Raw genomic sequence first — 17,727 nt, 5'->3', positions numbered from 1 at the left:
TTAGGTATGCTTCCCTTGGGTCACAACTTGGAAATTGTTGAGATCATCAGACAGTAACCTTATATGGGTCTGAAAGACACGAGACAGAACTTGACATACCACCATATCAAATGCAGACTGTAGATTTGCCGAATAAGTCATAGCTTAGAAATAGCTGAGATCCACACCTTCTAACTGTATCCTGTTTGAAGGACATGCAAACAAATCAGACAAATTTCAAGCACAGACCATGAGGAAGGAGGCTTGCTCATGGAACATTACTTAAAAACCGCTGAGGTCCCCAGTGAATAAATATATATAGGTTTGAAGGGCAAGAGGAAACAGAATTAGGCCAGTGTCCAGCACATACCATAGGTTGTGAACTTGCACTTGGCTCATAACGTTCAAATTATTAAGATCTCCATCCTAGAACTATATCTATACATTTAACACACACACACACATATACACACACACATATGTATATATAGAGAGAGGGAGAGAGAGTTACATACATACATACATAAATACATACATACAGACAGACAGACAGAGAAATACACATTTAGAGTATTGAAAATTTTGCCTCTGGATCAGTCCATACCCTTAGCTGCATAGATTGGAAACTTGGTAATATGCAGTGTCATGTCATTTACCTAAGCTTTTCCTTGTGTCTCGCTTTGGATCACTCTGAATTAGATGTCTAATGTGAAAACTGTACTAGTGATACTGTCCACATGCTTCTTGAAGAAAATGTGGAATCAGAGTGCATGGATACTTGTGGAATCTTCCAAAATTATTCTATTTGCTGAAACTAACCTATTAGCTGGATGATATTTTGTAAATGTACACATTAGAATGTGAGATTGTGTTCTTGAACATTAATGAAACAGATTAGGGGTAAATTTAGTGTGCTCTTTGTAACTCTGAATGAAACAGATTAGGGATAAATTTAGTGTGCTCTTTGTAACTCTGAATGAAACAGATTAGGGATAAATTTAGTGTGCTTTTTGTAACTCTGAATGAAACAGATTAGGGATAAATTTAGTGTGCTCTTTGTAACTCTGAATGAAACAGATTAGGGATAAATTTAGTGTGCTCTTTGTAACTCTGAATGAAACAGATTAGGGATAAATTTAGTGTGCTCTTTGTAACTCTGAATTTGATAGTAGTAGTGGTATGAAAATTGGTAAATATTTCAATAAACGTAAAATTTGCCACTTTCATTGTTCTCATTTGATAGTCGGAGGTGTACATTATCATATATGATTGGAACTGTAACTTAAAAACTTTTTAATAAATAAATTAATAGATATAAAACTTGTGTTACGTATATCTGATTTAATTCATATTTATTTTTAATTTAATTGTTTGTCAGTTTTAAATTTTTTATTCTATTATAATGTAAATTCATTCACTGGAGATGATACTTTTTCAGAAAATTGATTGACCTTGACTGTTAGTTTATAAACACCAGGTGTTGATCTAAATTCTGACCTCGATTCAAAATTAGTAAACAAAGTTCTATTTTATTTTAAATGATTGGTTGTTTCCATGGTCATGATGGGCCTACATGGTTTAAGATGTAAACAACTTTTTTTATTTTAGACAAAATTATTGGTCTAATCAAGGCCATATTCTGTGTACGTGATATAAACATGATCACATGACTTCTCTCCCCCCTTTGATTTCGCAATTCTGTTTTTTCCATAACTATGCATTTGTTAGTTTTAATAGATATGTGTAGAGAGAGATTTCTGTTTTTGGCTTTTCATACTGATGTCAGGTTAATTTGTTGCAGCCAGATTTGAGCTATAATAATTCTTCAGATCAGTTGGATTTCAAAAGGATTAATTCTTTGTTCTCTGGAAATATTTTGAGGAGTGCTCACACAGAAATTTTGGAAAGACATTGCTTACAAACTTAATTTGGATTTCCAACACTGGAGTGCCATTATTTGCATTTCTACAAGGAACTGTAGATAAGCACAATACTGACTACATCGTCATTGTCATCCATGTTGGATTTTCCATCAGGATTCAAACTTTAAATTATTAGAACATTTATTACTAGGACTTTTGCAATTTAATTCGTGAATTATTCTTTGATTATTTTTGGATTTGATTCTTCAAACCGTAAGTTCTTCTCTTTTTTTTATTTTTACAGAATTTTCCAGGAAAATAAATTATTTGTTAAATTTTAAAAAGCTTGTTGTTTTCACTCTTTTGTATTACTGTTTATTTGAGCCTAAATACATAACACTTGGTACATTATGACTTTATGTTATCACCTGGAACTTTCATGGACATATATGTATGGCCAGGTCTTTCAGTATAAACATTTTTTTGTCCAAAATTTTTCACCCAGAAGCTGTTGTTAAAGGTCATGGAATGAAATGTTTTCCCCTCTAAAGCCATATTCTTAGCTACAAACTTATGGTGACATGCCAGTATGCATATATTTCTTGCCAAGTCTTGAACTGGAAAGTCAAATTTAAAGAAATTAAACTGAATATGCATGATAATCTGACAGTGTTTCATATACCAGTTTCATAGTTCTATCTTAAATGTTAACATATTCAATATTTTTATCCATCCCATAGCACTAAAACCATTTAAGACACAGTGTGACCCTGCTATAAAATGGTAGTTGGGAGCCATAGAACCCAACAGCGTTATAGACCGAACTGTGTTATAAGAAATCAGGTCAGGTAGCTGAAGAAAATGATGCATGTACCCAACAAAAATTGCAGAGGTGAGGTGGTGTTAGGTAATAAAGGTGGGTGCAAAAATACGTTCTTCATTGGCACAGTTACCATCTTAAATCAATGCATATTAAATGAGAAATACACCTGTAGTGAAAACAGAAGGCATATATAATATTTTACTTTATTAAGAGAAACACACATTGATATATATATGTGTATACTGTTTATATATACATGTCTTATGTATAGATGGAATTGAGTATCAACACCATGTACTCACCCACGAATCTCAACACATACATTGAATCCACAATACAAGTAATTCCATCAAAAATATGCACACACATACATTTAAAATGTTCAATAATTTTGTCACAGGTCATATAGGTCTTAATTCAGTGGGTAAAAATAGCACAATCACGTAACGAATGATGAAGCACAGTTACTTTTCAGTACATCCTGTGTTGGTAAAAGTTAGTTTGCACTTTTAGTTGGTAGCGTTCATAAGCATAAACATTTTTTTCTGTTAAAAAAGAAACTTTTATGGCACAGTCACTTTGAAAAATGAAACAATCATTTACATTCCATTGCTTTTATTTAAATTTTGTATGGATTTCAAAGGTTTTTTTTTATTGAAGACTGTAGTTGGCTTTCTTTGATGAAGGGTGTATGTGTTATTGAAGTAACTGCTAAAGGACAGCTTTGGAGAACCAAACAAATGTGCATTTCTCATTGTGGTGGCAACATCAAATAATTGTATTGCATGACTGAGACTGATTTTTTTCTCCATTTGCTTAGTACGTTTTCATAACAATTGGTGCTTCAAAGGTAATCTGTTTTCTTTGAAATTTCAGCAAACTATTTTATCTGGACACATTTTAAAAAAAAGAATTGGCCACCATTTGGTTAATTGTAGTGACTGTTCCTGCCTGTCTATTGAATAGACCAACAAGTAAGATCTTGTTTTGTTTTTTTGTTGATTTTTTTTCACATTTGTGGTAGCAGAGTGATGCTGCCTTCCACGCATGCGTCAGAAATTTAAAAAGGGTCAACTGATGTTCTGGTCTGATGACAGGGATTACTACAGAAAATGTGAGCGTTCAGAAGGATTTAATTCTGAGTGAAAAGAAGAGGAATTTTACTTACCATCCACATATAAATGTGTCTTTATAAATATATTAATTACTAATGAGCCGCCGAAAATCCAATGAAAGATAGATTATGAGATAATGTCTCATCCTGTTGATCTCTGCTAAAAAAAAAAGCTTATATCTCACAACATACAGTGCTTGTGCTAGATATCAACATAAGCAGATTATGATATAACACTGCATTGTTAAGATGGTTGTTCAGTATGTTCAAAGAATTTGCTTATGTAACAGTAGATACATTTCAGTGCATTTTACATCAAATTTGCAGCTTCCCTTCATGGAGCCTCTGAATTTCTTCACTCCAAACCAATGGTTGTATATATAAGTCTAAACAGCCAACAATGTCGGCAATGAAAAAAAATCAGCAGACGGTATATTTTGCTATCAATCAAGGGGAAAAGTCGCAATTTGTGACATTGGCAGAGCCCCTGCATGACCATTGAATAAATGTTTTACATGTTATTTTTCATACTTATATGAAGAAAAATCTATTTTTTCGTATAAGAGAAAAATACATATAAAATTTCAGGGGCCACGCCATGATTGTCTTGTATTATTCAGAATGATGATAAACCTTTTGGTACTTTTAAGAAAGATTTTTTTTCGTGTATGAGAAAAATACATGTACATGAAATTTTGGGATACACACCACAACCGTGTTATATCCAAATTCGTGTTATAACAGAGCATGCTATAGCGGGGTCGCACTGTATCAGGAGGAATGTACCATGTTGTATGTCATTTCTCAAGGTCAAGGCCAGGCCCAGAACATGTGTGGTGTCATGTTAAATTATAATATAACTGATATATTTGTTTACAGCCTTCTTAAATTATTCCTACTATTTTTGAATAACACATTGTCATTCCATTCTTCTAACATTTTCTTTGCTGTATTACTGGTATGTAGTATTATTGTAGAAGGCATATCAAGAAACCCATGGTGCACATTCATGTTATTTAGTGTTTCTGTATGCAGTATAGAGAGACCCATGCTGCACATCTGTTATTTAGTATTCTTGTATGAAGTATAGTGACATTAATACATCACATTTGTTGTTGTAGGGTTTAACTCCATTTTTCAGCACACGATAGGCTATACATGGCAGCCAATATTAATGGTGGAGGAAGAACCCAGGAAAACCCTGGAAAGAACCACTGACCCACAAGAAGCTACTGGCAAGCTTTCTCACATACCCACATTAGCCAAATCCGAGACTCGAAAACCCACACAGACAGAGGTGAGATGGCAGTGATCTGTAACGGAGAGCGCTTAAGACCACTTGGCCACTCTGGGCCCCCATCACATTTGTATTATTTAGTTACCTTGTATATGTCACAGAGACACCAATTCAGCACATCTGTCATTTAGTATTCTTGTATGAAGTATAGATAGACTCATGCTACACTCATTACAGAGAATTGTAGCATTTACAGAGTATCCCCTAGGGGTGCAAGACTTAGAGACAAAAATCCTCTTGATGATGTCAGAACCAGGAATCAGACTGAGTAAAAAAAATATGATATCAAAACTGGGGGTCATATGATAAATGTTGGGGTCTCACAAATGAGTGTAAAGGGAATCACTGATTTAATTACATATTATCTGCTTATTAGATTTAACAACTTTGGTTGTTTAATATATATTTTGCTTGTTAATCTGTCTCTCTCTCTCTCTCTCTCTCTATCTATATATATATATATATATATATATATATATATATATATATATATATATATATATATATATATATATATACCACATACATTAAAAATAACATGGCTTTTAAACTGTTGGTATAAAGCAATTTGATATACCATTACTATTGGTATATCAAATTGTGATCTGCCCGTGGCACAGTTATATGCACAGTTGGTGAATTTTTACTAATTAATCATTAGTGACATATGAAAATAACAGTAAAAATGTTAATAATCCCTGTTTTTTAAATGAATTTAATATGGTACACAATTTTATCGCAATCCTTTCTGCTTTCTGTTCCCCCTTCCCCTCTCATGCATAAGGGACAAAATATGCAGAAATCTGGAGTGAGAGAAAAAAAAGATTCTGGGCTGGATGAAAACCTTGAAAACTGAACTTACACCAAGTAACCTACATGAATATGGTTTGTCATAATGGTATGTGAACTTTTTTCTTGGGATTTATTTACAGTGTTTATATAATCAATGATGCAAAGTTGCACTAACCTGTTGACAGGATATGGTAAATTTCTTGGTTACAAAGCACACATACTGTAATGTATTTAATACTTTATTACTGTTGTTTTTGTTTCTTAAACCTATTATAATGTTAAAAAAATGATTATACTTAAGTAAATATGAAAATATCCAAAGGCTGCTTCTCTCTCTCTATCTGTCTCTCTCAACCATAATAGCAAGGTACAGGCAAAAATCTTTAAAATGACGAACTTAAAGGGTTTTCACTTGTGTCATACGACTTTGTCTCTGGACCTATGAATGATGGTAAAAGTTAAGTCATATAAATTTTTAATTAAAAGGAAACTCAGCATGCCTCGTTCCCTTTTAATGAAAACTTTATACATCTTGTGGTATATCATTGATACAGCATACATACTGTACATATATTCTATCTTTGTGTGTGTGTGTGTGTGTGTGTTAAAGATATCTGGAAGCTGGGAAAATCAGACTGTGAACTTGAAAGTATATTTATCTTAAGATGATTTAATTTTCCATTGCAGGCCCTGAAACTCCAACCAGTCATTATCTTCATTGATGAAATAGGTAAGAAGTCTTTCATTATATGTTAGCTATACTGGCCATAGATCAGAAGAGTTCATAGGATGACTTGTTGTCCATCATTCATCCATCCATTTGCTCAAGTTTGTTAAACACTGCTTATCCTAAACTACTTAGAGGATTGCCATGAAACTTTGCACACACTTTTAGATGCTCCAGTATGATAATGGTGCCACTTGCACATCCTGTATGACTGTCATAATGGCAATCTTGAAAATCTTAATGTTACTCCTCATTAATAGATGCTCATATTAATATGGAGTTTTCTTCTAAAGACTTCTTACAATCTTGTTATGCCTAAATGAAAATGGTGCCACTCAGACATCCAATATGGCCACCATGGCAGTCATCTTGAAAATCATATCACTATTACACGTAAACAGAAAGTCATATCAACATGGGATTTCCACCAGATGATTTTCTTATGAACCGTAATTGAATGAAAATGATGCTTATCTGATATCCAGTATGATCACTGTTAGAGCCATCTTGAAAATCTTGTTATTTCTACTCCTGAATGGATGGCCATATTTACAGTATTTTCACCAAAGGATTCACATGGTCTGAAATGAAAATGGTGCCATTCTTACATCCAGTATTGTCTGCCACCATGGGTAATGAAAATTATCTTACAGCTACTTCTGAATGGATGATTAAATTGACATGGGGGTTTTAACAAAAAGTCTTCTTATGGTGTTTAGTTGGTCTTAAATGAAAATTGTGCAGATTTTGCATCCAATATGGATATAGTTTATTTTTGTTTGCTAGGGACAGCAGTATGCATTTTCACCCAATCAGAAATGTAGTATTTTATTATTACCAAATATTCAGTGTGATTTGAACTAAGATCTCCAGCATAACAGAAACAGACACTGATACACTGTCATGTTCTGTTGGCCTTTTGATCATTAGTCAGATTGCAGCTTATAATGTTTCTAATCATAACCTTCCTAATATAAATGCAATGCTTTAACTGATAGGTCACTAAAAATAAGTGGACCGGGAATTCCAAAAATCATCAGAACATGAACCTTTATTGATTATTATAGCTAGATTTCAATTTTAATAAGATTGAATGTTCATTCACAATTAAATACAATCATCCAGTTTATAACAAGGCTTAGTTTTTCCTTTCTCCTTCAAATATGTTCCACAATCACATTTTAGGAATATTAGCCTGTGACCTAGCAAATCCAGCTGTACTAAAAGACAAAAAATCCCATCTTATTGTCTATTTTTAGATAGACATAGGACAGTAACTCTTGTCCATTACCTCCCCTTGATACTGCTAGCTGTCGCCATTTTTAGCTCTGCTGTGCCCTGAGATGCACACAGTGCAATAGCATCTGACAGTTCAGCCTGTTTTTTGTTCCTATGGACCCATCCAACATTCATTTTGCATTTATAATGTGAATTAATCGATCTACTGCAAGCTGTATGCTCTATTTTACAATTTCTGCTAATATTTTGAGAGATTTGTCACTTGTTGGGACTTCATCTTGTCAGATCGCCGTCCCACCATGCTATCATTGACCTTTCACAAGGTCATTACAGATTAGCATAAATTTGACTTTATCCGCTTACTCTGTCCGCTACAGAGCTCTTAATAGCAAAGTCTGAAGTACTGATTGATAATTTTGCTTAATTTATTTGTATTTCATGCTGTTTTGATAGAAGCCTGCAGCATATATTTTAAACAGGGCCATAGGTTTCTGATATGACACTTCACCAATCTGTTAATTACGACATAGATTTTAGCGACCTAGTAATTTCACACATTACTAGTTTCTGCTTTAGTTTATGTATCTTGTTTTAGCATATATCAGTTAAACGTTCTTTAGGCCACTTCAGAGCATGGATGTTTACCATGACTCCTGTTTTGTTTATGTTGTGTAGACATGGTTTCTGTTAAGCAACATCTATAACACGTAGTTACAAAAGTGTTTTGTTTCAGCGACCTAGTAATTTCAACATATTACTAGTTTCTACTAAGGTGTGTTTCTTGTATCAGAGCATGGTAGCCTACCATGACTCTGGTTCATTTTTCAGTGTGTACTCATCGTCCCTTCTTTATTAACTATGCATTGTGCCTAAGCTTAATATAGAACATATGTTTATGATGAGACACATTTATGGGTCTGTTTATTACGACAGTATTTTAGTGACCTAGTAATTTCAACCCTTTACTAGATTCTGCTTTAGTTTGTGTCTTTTTTGTCATTTCCGCAGAATATTTTTTAATTGATCTATATGCAATTTCAAAGCATGGAAGTCCACCATGACTCCTGCTTTGTTATGTATACATTGTTTCTTTCAATGTCTATAATATGTAGTATGGGCTGCCAAGTTAGATGATTTATGTTATTAGCTAGTAAGTCACATACTAATTTGCTAATCTATGCTTTGTTCTCTCTCATCTTGTGTTGTTTCAGGAGGAATGTTCACTATATGCATGACATGCACATGCACAAAGGTTGCCCTGTTCGGCATTGAAGGGAAAGAGCTAAATATACAGTGTTTGGTTGGAAAACACATGCACTGCTGTACTTCAGAAAGCAGCAATGGGGAAAGAGAGACGGTCGAGGTCATGACAGGATGCCTCTGACATCCTTAGTCTCCACCCCAAATCAGCCTCAGTGGTAAGCCTTGTGGGGGTCACAGGAATCTCTCTCTCTCTCCCCCCCCCCCGGGCTAAAGTTCGTCACACGGAACCAACATATACTGTTACGTCAGGGGATAGAGAGGATAATGGAGGGGACCATCCATCGCTGGATAAGATGCATCAGTCAGTACAGTAGTCAAAGCCCCACTGTCTTCAATTTGAGCAAAACATCAGGGGAATATTCCCAAATTTTTAGCAACCCAGATTGGGTAAGCCCCCACATATGTCAGAGAATGGCCTTTGGGCTATTAAGTCGGGGTGATGGGATTTACCATTGATCAGCTGGACCCAAATAATAATAATAATACTGCTGCACCAACACCAGTCATCCAGCGATCACCAGCAGTCACTCCGATATTACCAACAGTCCGGCTGTACCAGCTTGGACACCACTTGGCCGGAATGGGCCAACTTCAAAATATTTACGGACATCTTAGTGTTAGATCTATTCATCTAGCTGGTCAGTCAGCAACATATCATTATTTCACCAGCAATTTTGATGAGAAATCAGTTCAGCCACAGCTTTGGAGCGGCCAGCACAGGTGCATCACAGACCAACATATATGCAGCAACAGTGCTGGAAAGACCAACAGTGCAGGAAAGGATGTTGATACAGGCAGTGCTGGAAAGGACGTTAGTGTGGACGATGCAGGCATTGCTCTCTTTACCAGTGATGCCGGATATTAGAGTACACATGGCTTATACTCAGGGGAGAGCTCGTGTCTTGCACAGATATGACAGAGCAGAGTCATCAAGGCCATCCTGCATGACTTATGCTCAACTTGAAGCCGAACCAGATGAAACCTGGCACACAGTAAGGGAGATGAGTCAACAATAGTAACATGTTAACCCACATCAATCCCTATCATGCAATAGTACAGTGGCCGTATGAAACTGATTTGAACTCACTGGACCTCCCTGTTCCCTCGTGGGGGGGGGGCTGATCAAGGTCAGTCGGAGGGGATCGGTGTTTTATTCATAAAAATTCCCTGGCCCCTCCACATGATACACCATCAGATTGGGAGATGGATGCCTTTTGATTTCAGAGGAAATGGTCACTCATAAAAGGCATGAGAGCCTGTGCTAAAGACACCTTCCCTGTGCACATGGTGGAAGTACCAACCTGTCGCTAAACAGCACAAGAGCTTGTGGTAAGGATACATTCCCCAATGAGTTACTCAAGAATTGCTTTTGGCATGCAAACAGTAGGTGGCGGCCTATCATCAACTGGAGTCACCTCACAATATTCAAGATGGGGAAGGCAATGTCGTTTTGCCTCCCTGTCAGACAGGGCATGTATGCCATTAGTCTCGATCTGTCAGGTGTGTACTTCCACATCCCTATCCTCCCCGTTTATTGCTTGTTTCCATGTTGACTGACACACCATTATCAATTCGCCATCCTTCCCTTTGTCCCTCATCATCCCCTGGGCTTTCACTCACACTAGGGTCATCTCCCCATTCCAGTTGTCTTCATCTACATCAACAGCAGAATACCTGGGCAGCATCTCAAAGAAACACACATTAAGTTCTATCCTACTCCAAGGCAGAATGATCTCCCTTCTCTGCTTGATCATCCAGACCTTTTCATGAACTGGGAAATTCAGACCTCCATACATCCCAGAATATCATCCATTTGGGCACGGACTTCTTAACCAACTGGAATCTGGTGCGTCCCGTTGTGTTTGCACTCCCAGAGTCATTGAACTCATCGAGTCCATTTCCATCAAGACTTGGATTTCAGCAGGAGAGTTCTATCAACTCTTTGACTATTATATGGCAGCGGTCTTGACCCCGCTTGGGCGTCTTATTATGCAGGTTTTGCCAGCACATTCATGCCCCGTTTTATGTCCACTAAATCGAGCAGTCATGATCACACCCAAATTTCAATCATTCCCACATCACTGGGGCAATCCAGGCTGGCTGACCATTGGAATCCAGCTGAATAACCCCTGGTAGAAATAATGTAAAGTACTGCTGCCTGTGCACATGGTGGAAGCACCCACCCATTGCTGACCTTCACTACCATTAGCGACACGTGGGGAACAGCCTTTCATTTCTGTAAAGATCGATCATGGGGCAAAATGGTCTTCTTTTGATCCAACAGCACTGTGGTAGTGACCTATAACCTCAAACAGGGAGGTACCAGACCACTTGTCCAGTGTTCTGTAGACACCTTCTGGCTGCAACAGTGACTTCGCCGAGAATCAATCCAGAAGGAGTCATGTCTTTAACATGGAATGTCCCCTCCATCAGTTGGTCATCACTCGGATTCACATACTTCAAGGGCATCCAACGATTGACTGCTTGGTGACAAGGTGGAATGAACAGCTACCCACCTTGGTCCCCCACCCCCCAGTTCCAGACACAGCAGCTTGGGTTGTGAGATGCACTGTCAGCCATCTGGGAGGGGATGGGGGCCTGTGCAACCTCTCTTATGGTGATACAATTACGGGGTCAGAATAGCAAGATGACACTGATAGGCTTTCTTTGAGGGCACAAGCTCTGTATTGCTGATATAATTTTCCCAATGATAATACGCCCAGGAAGATTCTGCTCAACCAGAATCGACAGCCCTCTCCTTCTACATGCTCAGCTTTTACCAATACAGTCTTGCAAGTCAGACAATTCAAACCTTCATTTGTGGAGTAACCATCTATATTGCCCATTTGAGTGCCTATATCCCACATCTGGCTGACTTTCTCTGGCTCTGTTCTTGGATGAGAAACAGTTGGACCCCAATTGTTACCATAGGCTACCGCTCTATGATTTTTGTTGTTGTTGTAGTGTTTAACACCATTTTTCAGCACATGATAGGCTATACATGGCGGCCAGTATTAATGGTGGAGGAAGAACCCAGGAAAAACCCTAGAAAGAACCACCGGCCCACGCGAAGCTACTGGCAAACTTTCTCACATACCGACATTGGCTGAATCTGAGACTCCCGCTCTATGATATTGGACAAATTCTGGCATCATGGCTACATGTTTGTGTGGGATAGGGACCTATCTGATCTTTTAGACAATATTGGTCTCCATGACCAATATCCCTTATTTGTCTCCAAAGGGATCCAATGAGGATTTTTCAAAATGACTAGATTTGAACCCCTTTGAACTTTTAGCCTAAACATCGCTAAAGTTACTACAGACCATGTTTACTGATACCTTTAGCTTCAGCATGCATAGTAAGACGCTGCATTCCCCTTTATGTTCACTGGAATTCTCTTCAGTTCAGATCGGAGGGCTCGGTGGTTCTCAAGATACCATCGGGATTCGTAGCCCAGAACAGGTTACTGTCTGTTGGTAGTCAACCACTGTCCCTGTTCACTTTCTTCCATAGCCAGGTTGAGAACAGCAACATGCAAGACTCTTTTCGTGCCCTCAGGGATCAATGATCTTAGACACATTCTGACATCATGGCAGATGTGACATTTGGCATGCTAAAAATGCCAAGGCATCAACCCTCAAGCCCTTGCTTCTTGGCTGAAATGGGTTATATGCTCGGCGTACTCATGGATATCTCTAGATAAGTCACCTCATGAAGATTCCAGCTCACAAGATTAGAGCCATTTATGCGAGCCTTACTTTCAAACACAATGTTTTGATCCAAGACATTATAGAAGGTGTTGGCTGGCATGCAGATTCGACCTTTTTGAGTTTTTACTCCAGAAATTTAATTTAGCATCGCAGAGACAAATGTTGGACCACCACACCCATCTAGACAAATCAACACAGCCCATTAGCTTCACTGGATTCACCAGTGAAAATTTTGGTAAGGAGAAGATCTCAACTTCATCTTCTCAGCCATGTATATATAGATATATAAGTGAATCCCATCTCAAGGGATCTTGGCCTGTGTTGCTTAGGTCATTAGGAGAATGGGTTCTCTTTCATATGGGAAATACATCCACTCATCCCCAGAAGGATACCCGAGGTCGAGGCCGGATGCTCAGCAACCGCTCCTCCTATTACTTAATCTCCTAACGTAATGTGAGTGGGGAACATATTTGAAGGCGAAAGCAAATTTTAAAGTAAATTATATTTCTTTGAGAATACTTACCCAATCACATTTCTTAAATTCCCTCCCAACTACCCTGCCATGCAAGCATCCACGTTAATGTCTCGCTCAGCTAAAAATGGGCTACATCTGATGGTATCAAGGGGAGGTAGTGGGCAAGAGTTACAGCCCTTTGTTTATCTAAAAATAGACAATGAGAATATTTTCATCTTTTAGTAGGGCTGGATTCTCTAGGTAGCAGGCTAATATTCTTAAATTGTCAAATTCTATCTTCACATAACAATTGGCAAAAGCAAGCCACACTATATTTATTTACATTTTAGTTTTCTGCCATGTCTATGAAGGAGGCATAAAGTGTTGCCCATGTCTATTCCTTCTACTTATACCTTCCTGTAGACTTGTTTCTGCTCAATAACTTTTGAAGGACTTGAATGTTTCTTGCTTAGACTTAGAATCATTACGATACTGTCAATTCTGCAAATGTTCACCATTACCTTTAGTATTCATTTTTTTCTCTGTTGCTGTCACTGCTGATGTCGTTTGTTTACAACTGTTGTCTTGATTCTTTTTGTTGGAAAATATTCTTGTTAGTAATAGCTTTGTTGACTGATAACTGGTGCAGTGATAAATAGTTATAAACTTTATGCTCTTCTTATGGCATATATGATTTTCTGGAATGTTATCTGCAACTGTACATATAAATGCAGTGGCACCTGTTGCTATAAATACTATTTCAATGAGGGTAATATTGAGGAGTGTTCAGTTTCTTATAAACTAATCCAAACTTAAGAAATATCCATGAAGTATAATATTTTAAGATAGAATTTATACTTCCTAATTATTACTTAGCTTCAGGGGAACCAATCTATAATGCACTTCATTATAACAGGAATTATAATGTAATACTGGAGCATCATGGCACCCAATTATTTGCATTTTCTCAGACACTTAACAAAACATCATCCAAATTGACAAACAGATTAAAATAAATGAATCAGTTAAGTTTAAGAAATCTTAATCTTGCTGATCATTATTAATGTTTTAGCACAGTGGTGATGAATTTTCATGAGGCATCTCTCTTAATCTTAATCATTATAAAGGCGAGTAGTAAGGGCTGTTCCATTTAAACAAACATTGTACCTACGGAAGGCAGTTTTAAACAAAATATATGCCAGGCTACTTGGATTTCACAGAGTTAATATTAAAAAAGTTAAGAAAATTCTAAATTGCATTTAACATGTAGTTCACAAATAACCAGCCTGAAAAATTTGAGCCAAGTTTTTAATCAAATTTTACTTGTTGCATGAAATTATGACCCCACCTCATCTTGAATATGCATCATGTGTCAGAAGGATAACGTTTGTAAAGGGACATTTGATTTATGTGAATGATGGTTTGTATTATTCAAAAATCATTTTTGCAGCAGTAATGGATAAGTTGGATGAATGTAAATGTACTTCATGACTTAAATTCACATTTCAGATTCCTTCCTCAGATCTCGCTCTTCCAGTGACCATGAAGCCACTGCAATGATTAAGACTCAGTTTATGAGTTTTTGGGATGGGCTAATCACAGATCCTAGTTGTAAGGTGATGATTATGGGGGCCACAAACAGACCTGAGGATGTCGATGCAGCCATCCTCCGTAGAATGCCATGCATGTTTAAGATTGGGATGCCTGTAAGAATCATTGTTTTTTTTAGGTTGGGGGGAGGGTCTGGTGTTTATAAATCTAACTGCCATGTTTATATATCATGCTGGGAAATACGAGCTCCCTATAGTGTAATGCCTATCAAAATAATTTAATTTCGGATATAATACAGTAGCACTTTTAAAAAAAATGAAATAGATAAATTTTCAATTTTCAACAATCATTAACTAAAACTGTATTTGAAAACCATTTTCCTTGAATTGCTATAAAATATATGACCATATGGGTCGAAAATAAACAGTAAATTTGTCTTCATTTCCTTTTTAACTTGGATGGGTTTCATTCCATTCATGGGGGCCCCGAGTGGCCGAGTGGTCTATAGCGCTCACCGTTCCGGATCACTGCCATCTCACCTCTGTCTGCGTATGTTCGAGTCCAAGGCTCGGCTAGCGTGGGTATGTGGGAAAGCCTGCCAGTAGCTTCTCATGGGTTGGTGGTTCTTTCCTGGGTTTTCCAGGGTTCTTCCTCCACCAGTTATACTGGCCGCCATATATGGCCTATCTTGTGCTGAAAAATGGCGTTAAACCCTAGAACAACAACAACAACAATTCCATTCATGCTTCTGTCATAGTGTCCATTCTTTTCTACCAAAATCTAGCTTGTATTATTAATAATAGGAACAAACTTTCTGGTCTTAATAAAATTAGTAACAGCTTACCTGCTGTCCTTTTAGGTTTCTTTTTAACTATAAAGGGCAATAACTCAAATTTATGTAAATAATTAGTCTGTAGTTATTCCTCTTGGATATTGTTCCGGTGATTCTTAGTAGCATAAAAAGAAAAGAAAATTCATAAATATATAATGCAGGTTATTTGGAGAAGTATATTTTTTGGTGTTATCTAGAAAAGTGGATAGCAATGTCACTGGAAATATATTTTCTTCTCTGAATTTGTGTAAATTATTATCGCACCAACCCTTCAGGTCATCTCTATTGTCAGTTCTTTGATTAAAACATTATTATTTGAACAATTGTAAATGAATAAATGCTATGAAGTGAAAAAAAAAATATTTTAATTTATGTAAATTAAAATTATTACTCTGCTTTTCGGACATTTTGAAAAATTCCCCATTCCCTTTCACACTCAACCCTTTGCTCTCCACCCATGCCCCACCCCTTTTAATTGAATTTTTATCATTCATGCAATAGTATGGTTCAGTACAAAGCACATTTGGCAATTACAGAATCCATATGTCATGTATTTGTTTCCAGTAAATCCAAATTTTGTACTCGTGTGAAGGTTATGTTAATCTGAGCATTTTTATGGCACCAATATGCATTCAGTAAACAAAACTAAGCTGTAAATAGTTTTACTCTACCGCTTGGGTGGCCTAGTGGTTAGAGCATCTGCCTCGGATGCAGGAGGTTGTGGGTTCAATCCCTGGCCAAGTCATGCCAAAGACTTATAAAAATGGTACTAACAGCTGACTCGCTAGATGCTCAGCATTAAGAGGTTAGTGTTAGGACTGGTTGGCCTGATGTCAGGATAATGCATGTCTGCAGCATGATGCTCCAGTACTAGACATCACTATAAACTGCCACACTGCATACATCATAGCAGTATGACTGAAAAATTGTGAAAGCTATGTTAAAAATCCAAATCACACACACACAGTTTTAATATACAAGCAAAGGTGTGCAAATTTAAACCTTTCACAGGTGTACTTGTTAAGTATATATGATTTTGAAATGAGAAGATACTTCTAGGTTCAATATTTGCAACTGAAATCAATTTTCTGCAACATAAAACTTGCATGGCTGCATTAGAGCAGGTCATAAATCACTATCAATTTTCCGGAGGTCTCATATACTATTTATAGTCTTGATAATTATCTTTTTGTATTTCTTCATGAGAGACAGAAATGACAAGCACTTCATTTTGCATCCAATCTGTACCTGAATTCATAATACTTTGATATACTTAGTTAACAAGTGATATTGATAAGTCATTATGTGATAATTACATTTTAAGCTGTGCAGTAAATGTTGACATCTTAATTTAACTTTCTATTGGTCTTGTTTCAGGGTAGACAACAAAGAAGCGAAATCCTATCCATAATCTTGGCGAATGAAGAGGTAATGGTGGGGACTTTTCACACACCCTATCGACACAATATACCAGAAATTTTACACCTGGCTAGATTAATCTGTTATCCTCAGGGTAGATAAGATCATTTGTGTCCATTAATGTTATTTACCAAATACCCTTAATGTTTCTATTATTGTATTTCTGACATCTCCAGGATATCATTTCCATGATGTCACTGCAGTTCATTATGCTTGAGATTAACACACATCTTTTAACTATCTGCAAAGCTGTAAATGATACGAGTGAGAAAAAAGAATCTTTGGTACATTTAGGTGAGCAGGCTAGGGAATTCTAACACCTGAGGATTAATATTTTGCCAGGGACTAGCACAAATTTTTATCCCCATTGGGTTATATTTTCCAATTCTGTGCACAGAAATCAGTAAAGTTATCAATACAGTATATATCACTTGTTCTGGGTATTCTTTTTTTTTTTTTTCATTTACTGCCACACTATCATATTTGAAATACCATGGGAGGGATCTTTTACCAGCATAGGGTGTTTATATCCCGACACATCAGGTCTGTTCTTTCGCCAAGTTTGTTCGGTGTCTGTATCAATGACTTACCTGTAACACAGTCGTGCAAGTTCATGTTTGCAGATGACATTGCTCTCAGGACCCAAAGTCACTCATTTGCTG

The 17,727-nt window shown here is 36.9% G+C and overlaps 1 protein-coding gene across 1 annotated transcript in view; it reads left to right on the top strand.

Moving 5' to 3' along the window:
• The window catches only part of LOC149803251 (outer mitochondrial transmembrane helix translocase-like), a 50,289-nt gene that overhangs the window by 27,128 nt on the left and 5,434 nt on the right, over positions 1-17,727 (top strand). The window contains exons 7-9 of the mRNA XM_089952904.1: positions 6,555-6,597; positions 14,773-14,969; positions 17,024-17,074. Of these exons, the coding sequence (XP_089809030.1) occupies positions 6,555-6,597; positions 14,773-14,969; positions 17,024-17,074 (291 nt within the window). The remainder of the gene's footprint in view (positions 1-6,554; positions 6,598-14,772; positions 14,970-17,023; positions 17,075-17,727) is intronic.

Source organism: Sinohyriopsis cumingii, chromosome 3 (assembly GCF_028554795.1).
Source record: "Sinohyriopsis cumingii isolate HCF-2022 chromosome 3, ASM2855479v2, whole genome shotgun sequence".
Lineage (NCBI taxonomy): Eukaryota > Metazoa > Mollusca > Bivalvia > Unionida > Unionidae > Sinohyriopsis > Sinohyriopsis cumingii.
Note: the sequence above shows the minus strand (reverse complement) of the source record. Positions and strands in the feature narration are given on the sequence as shown.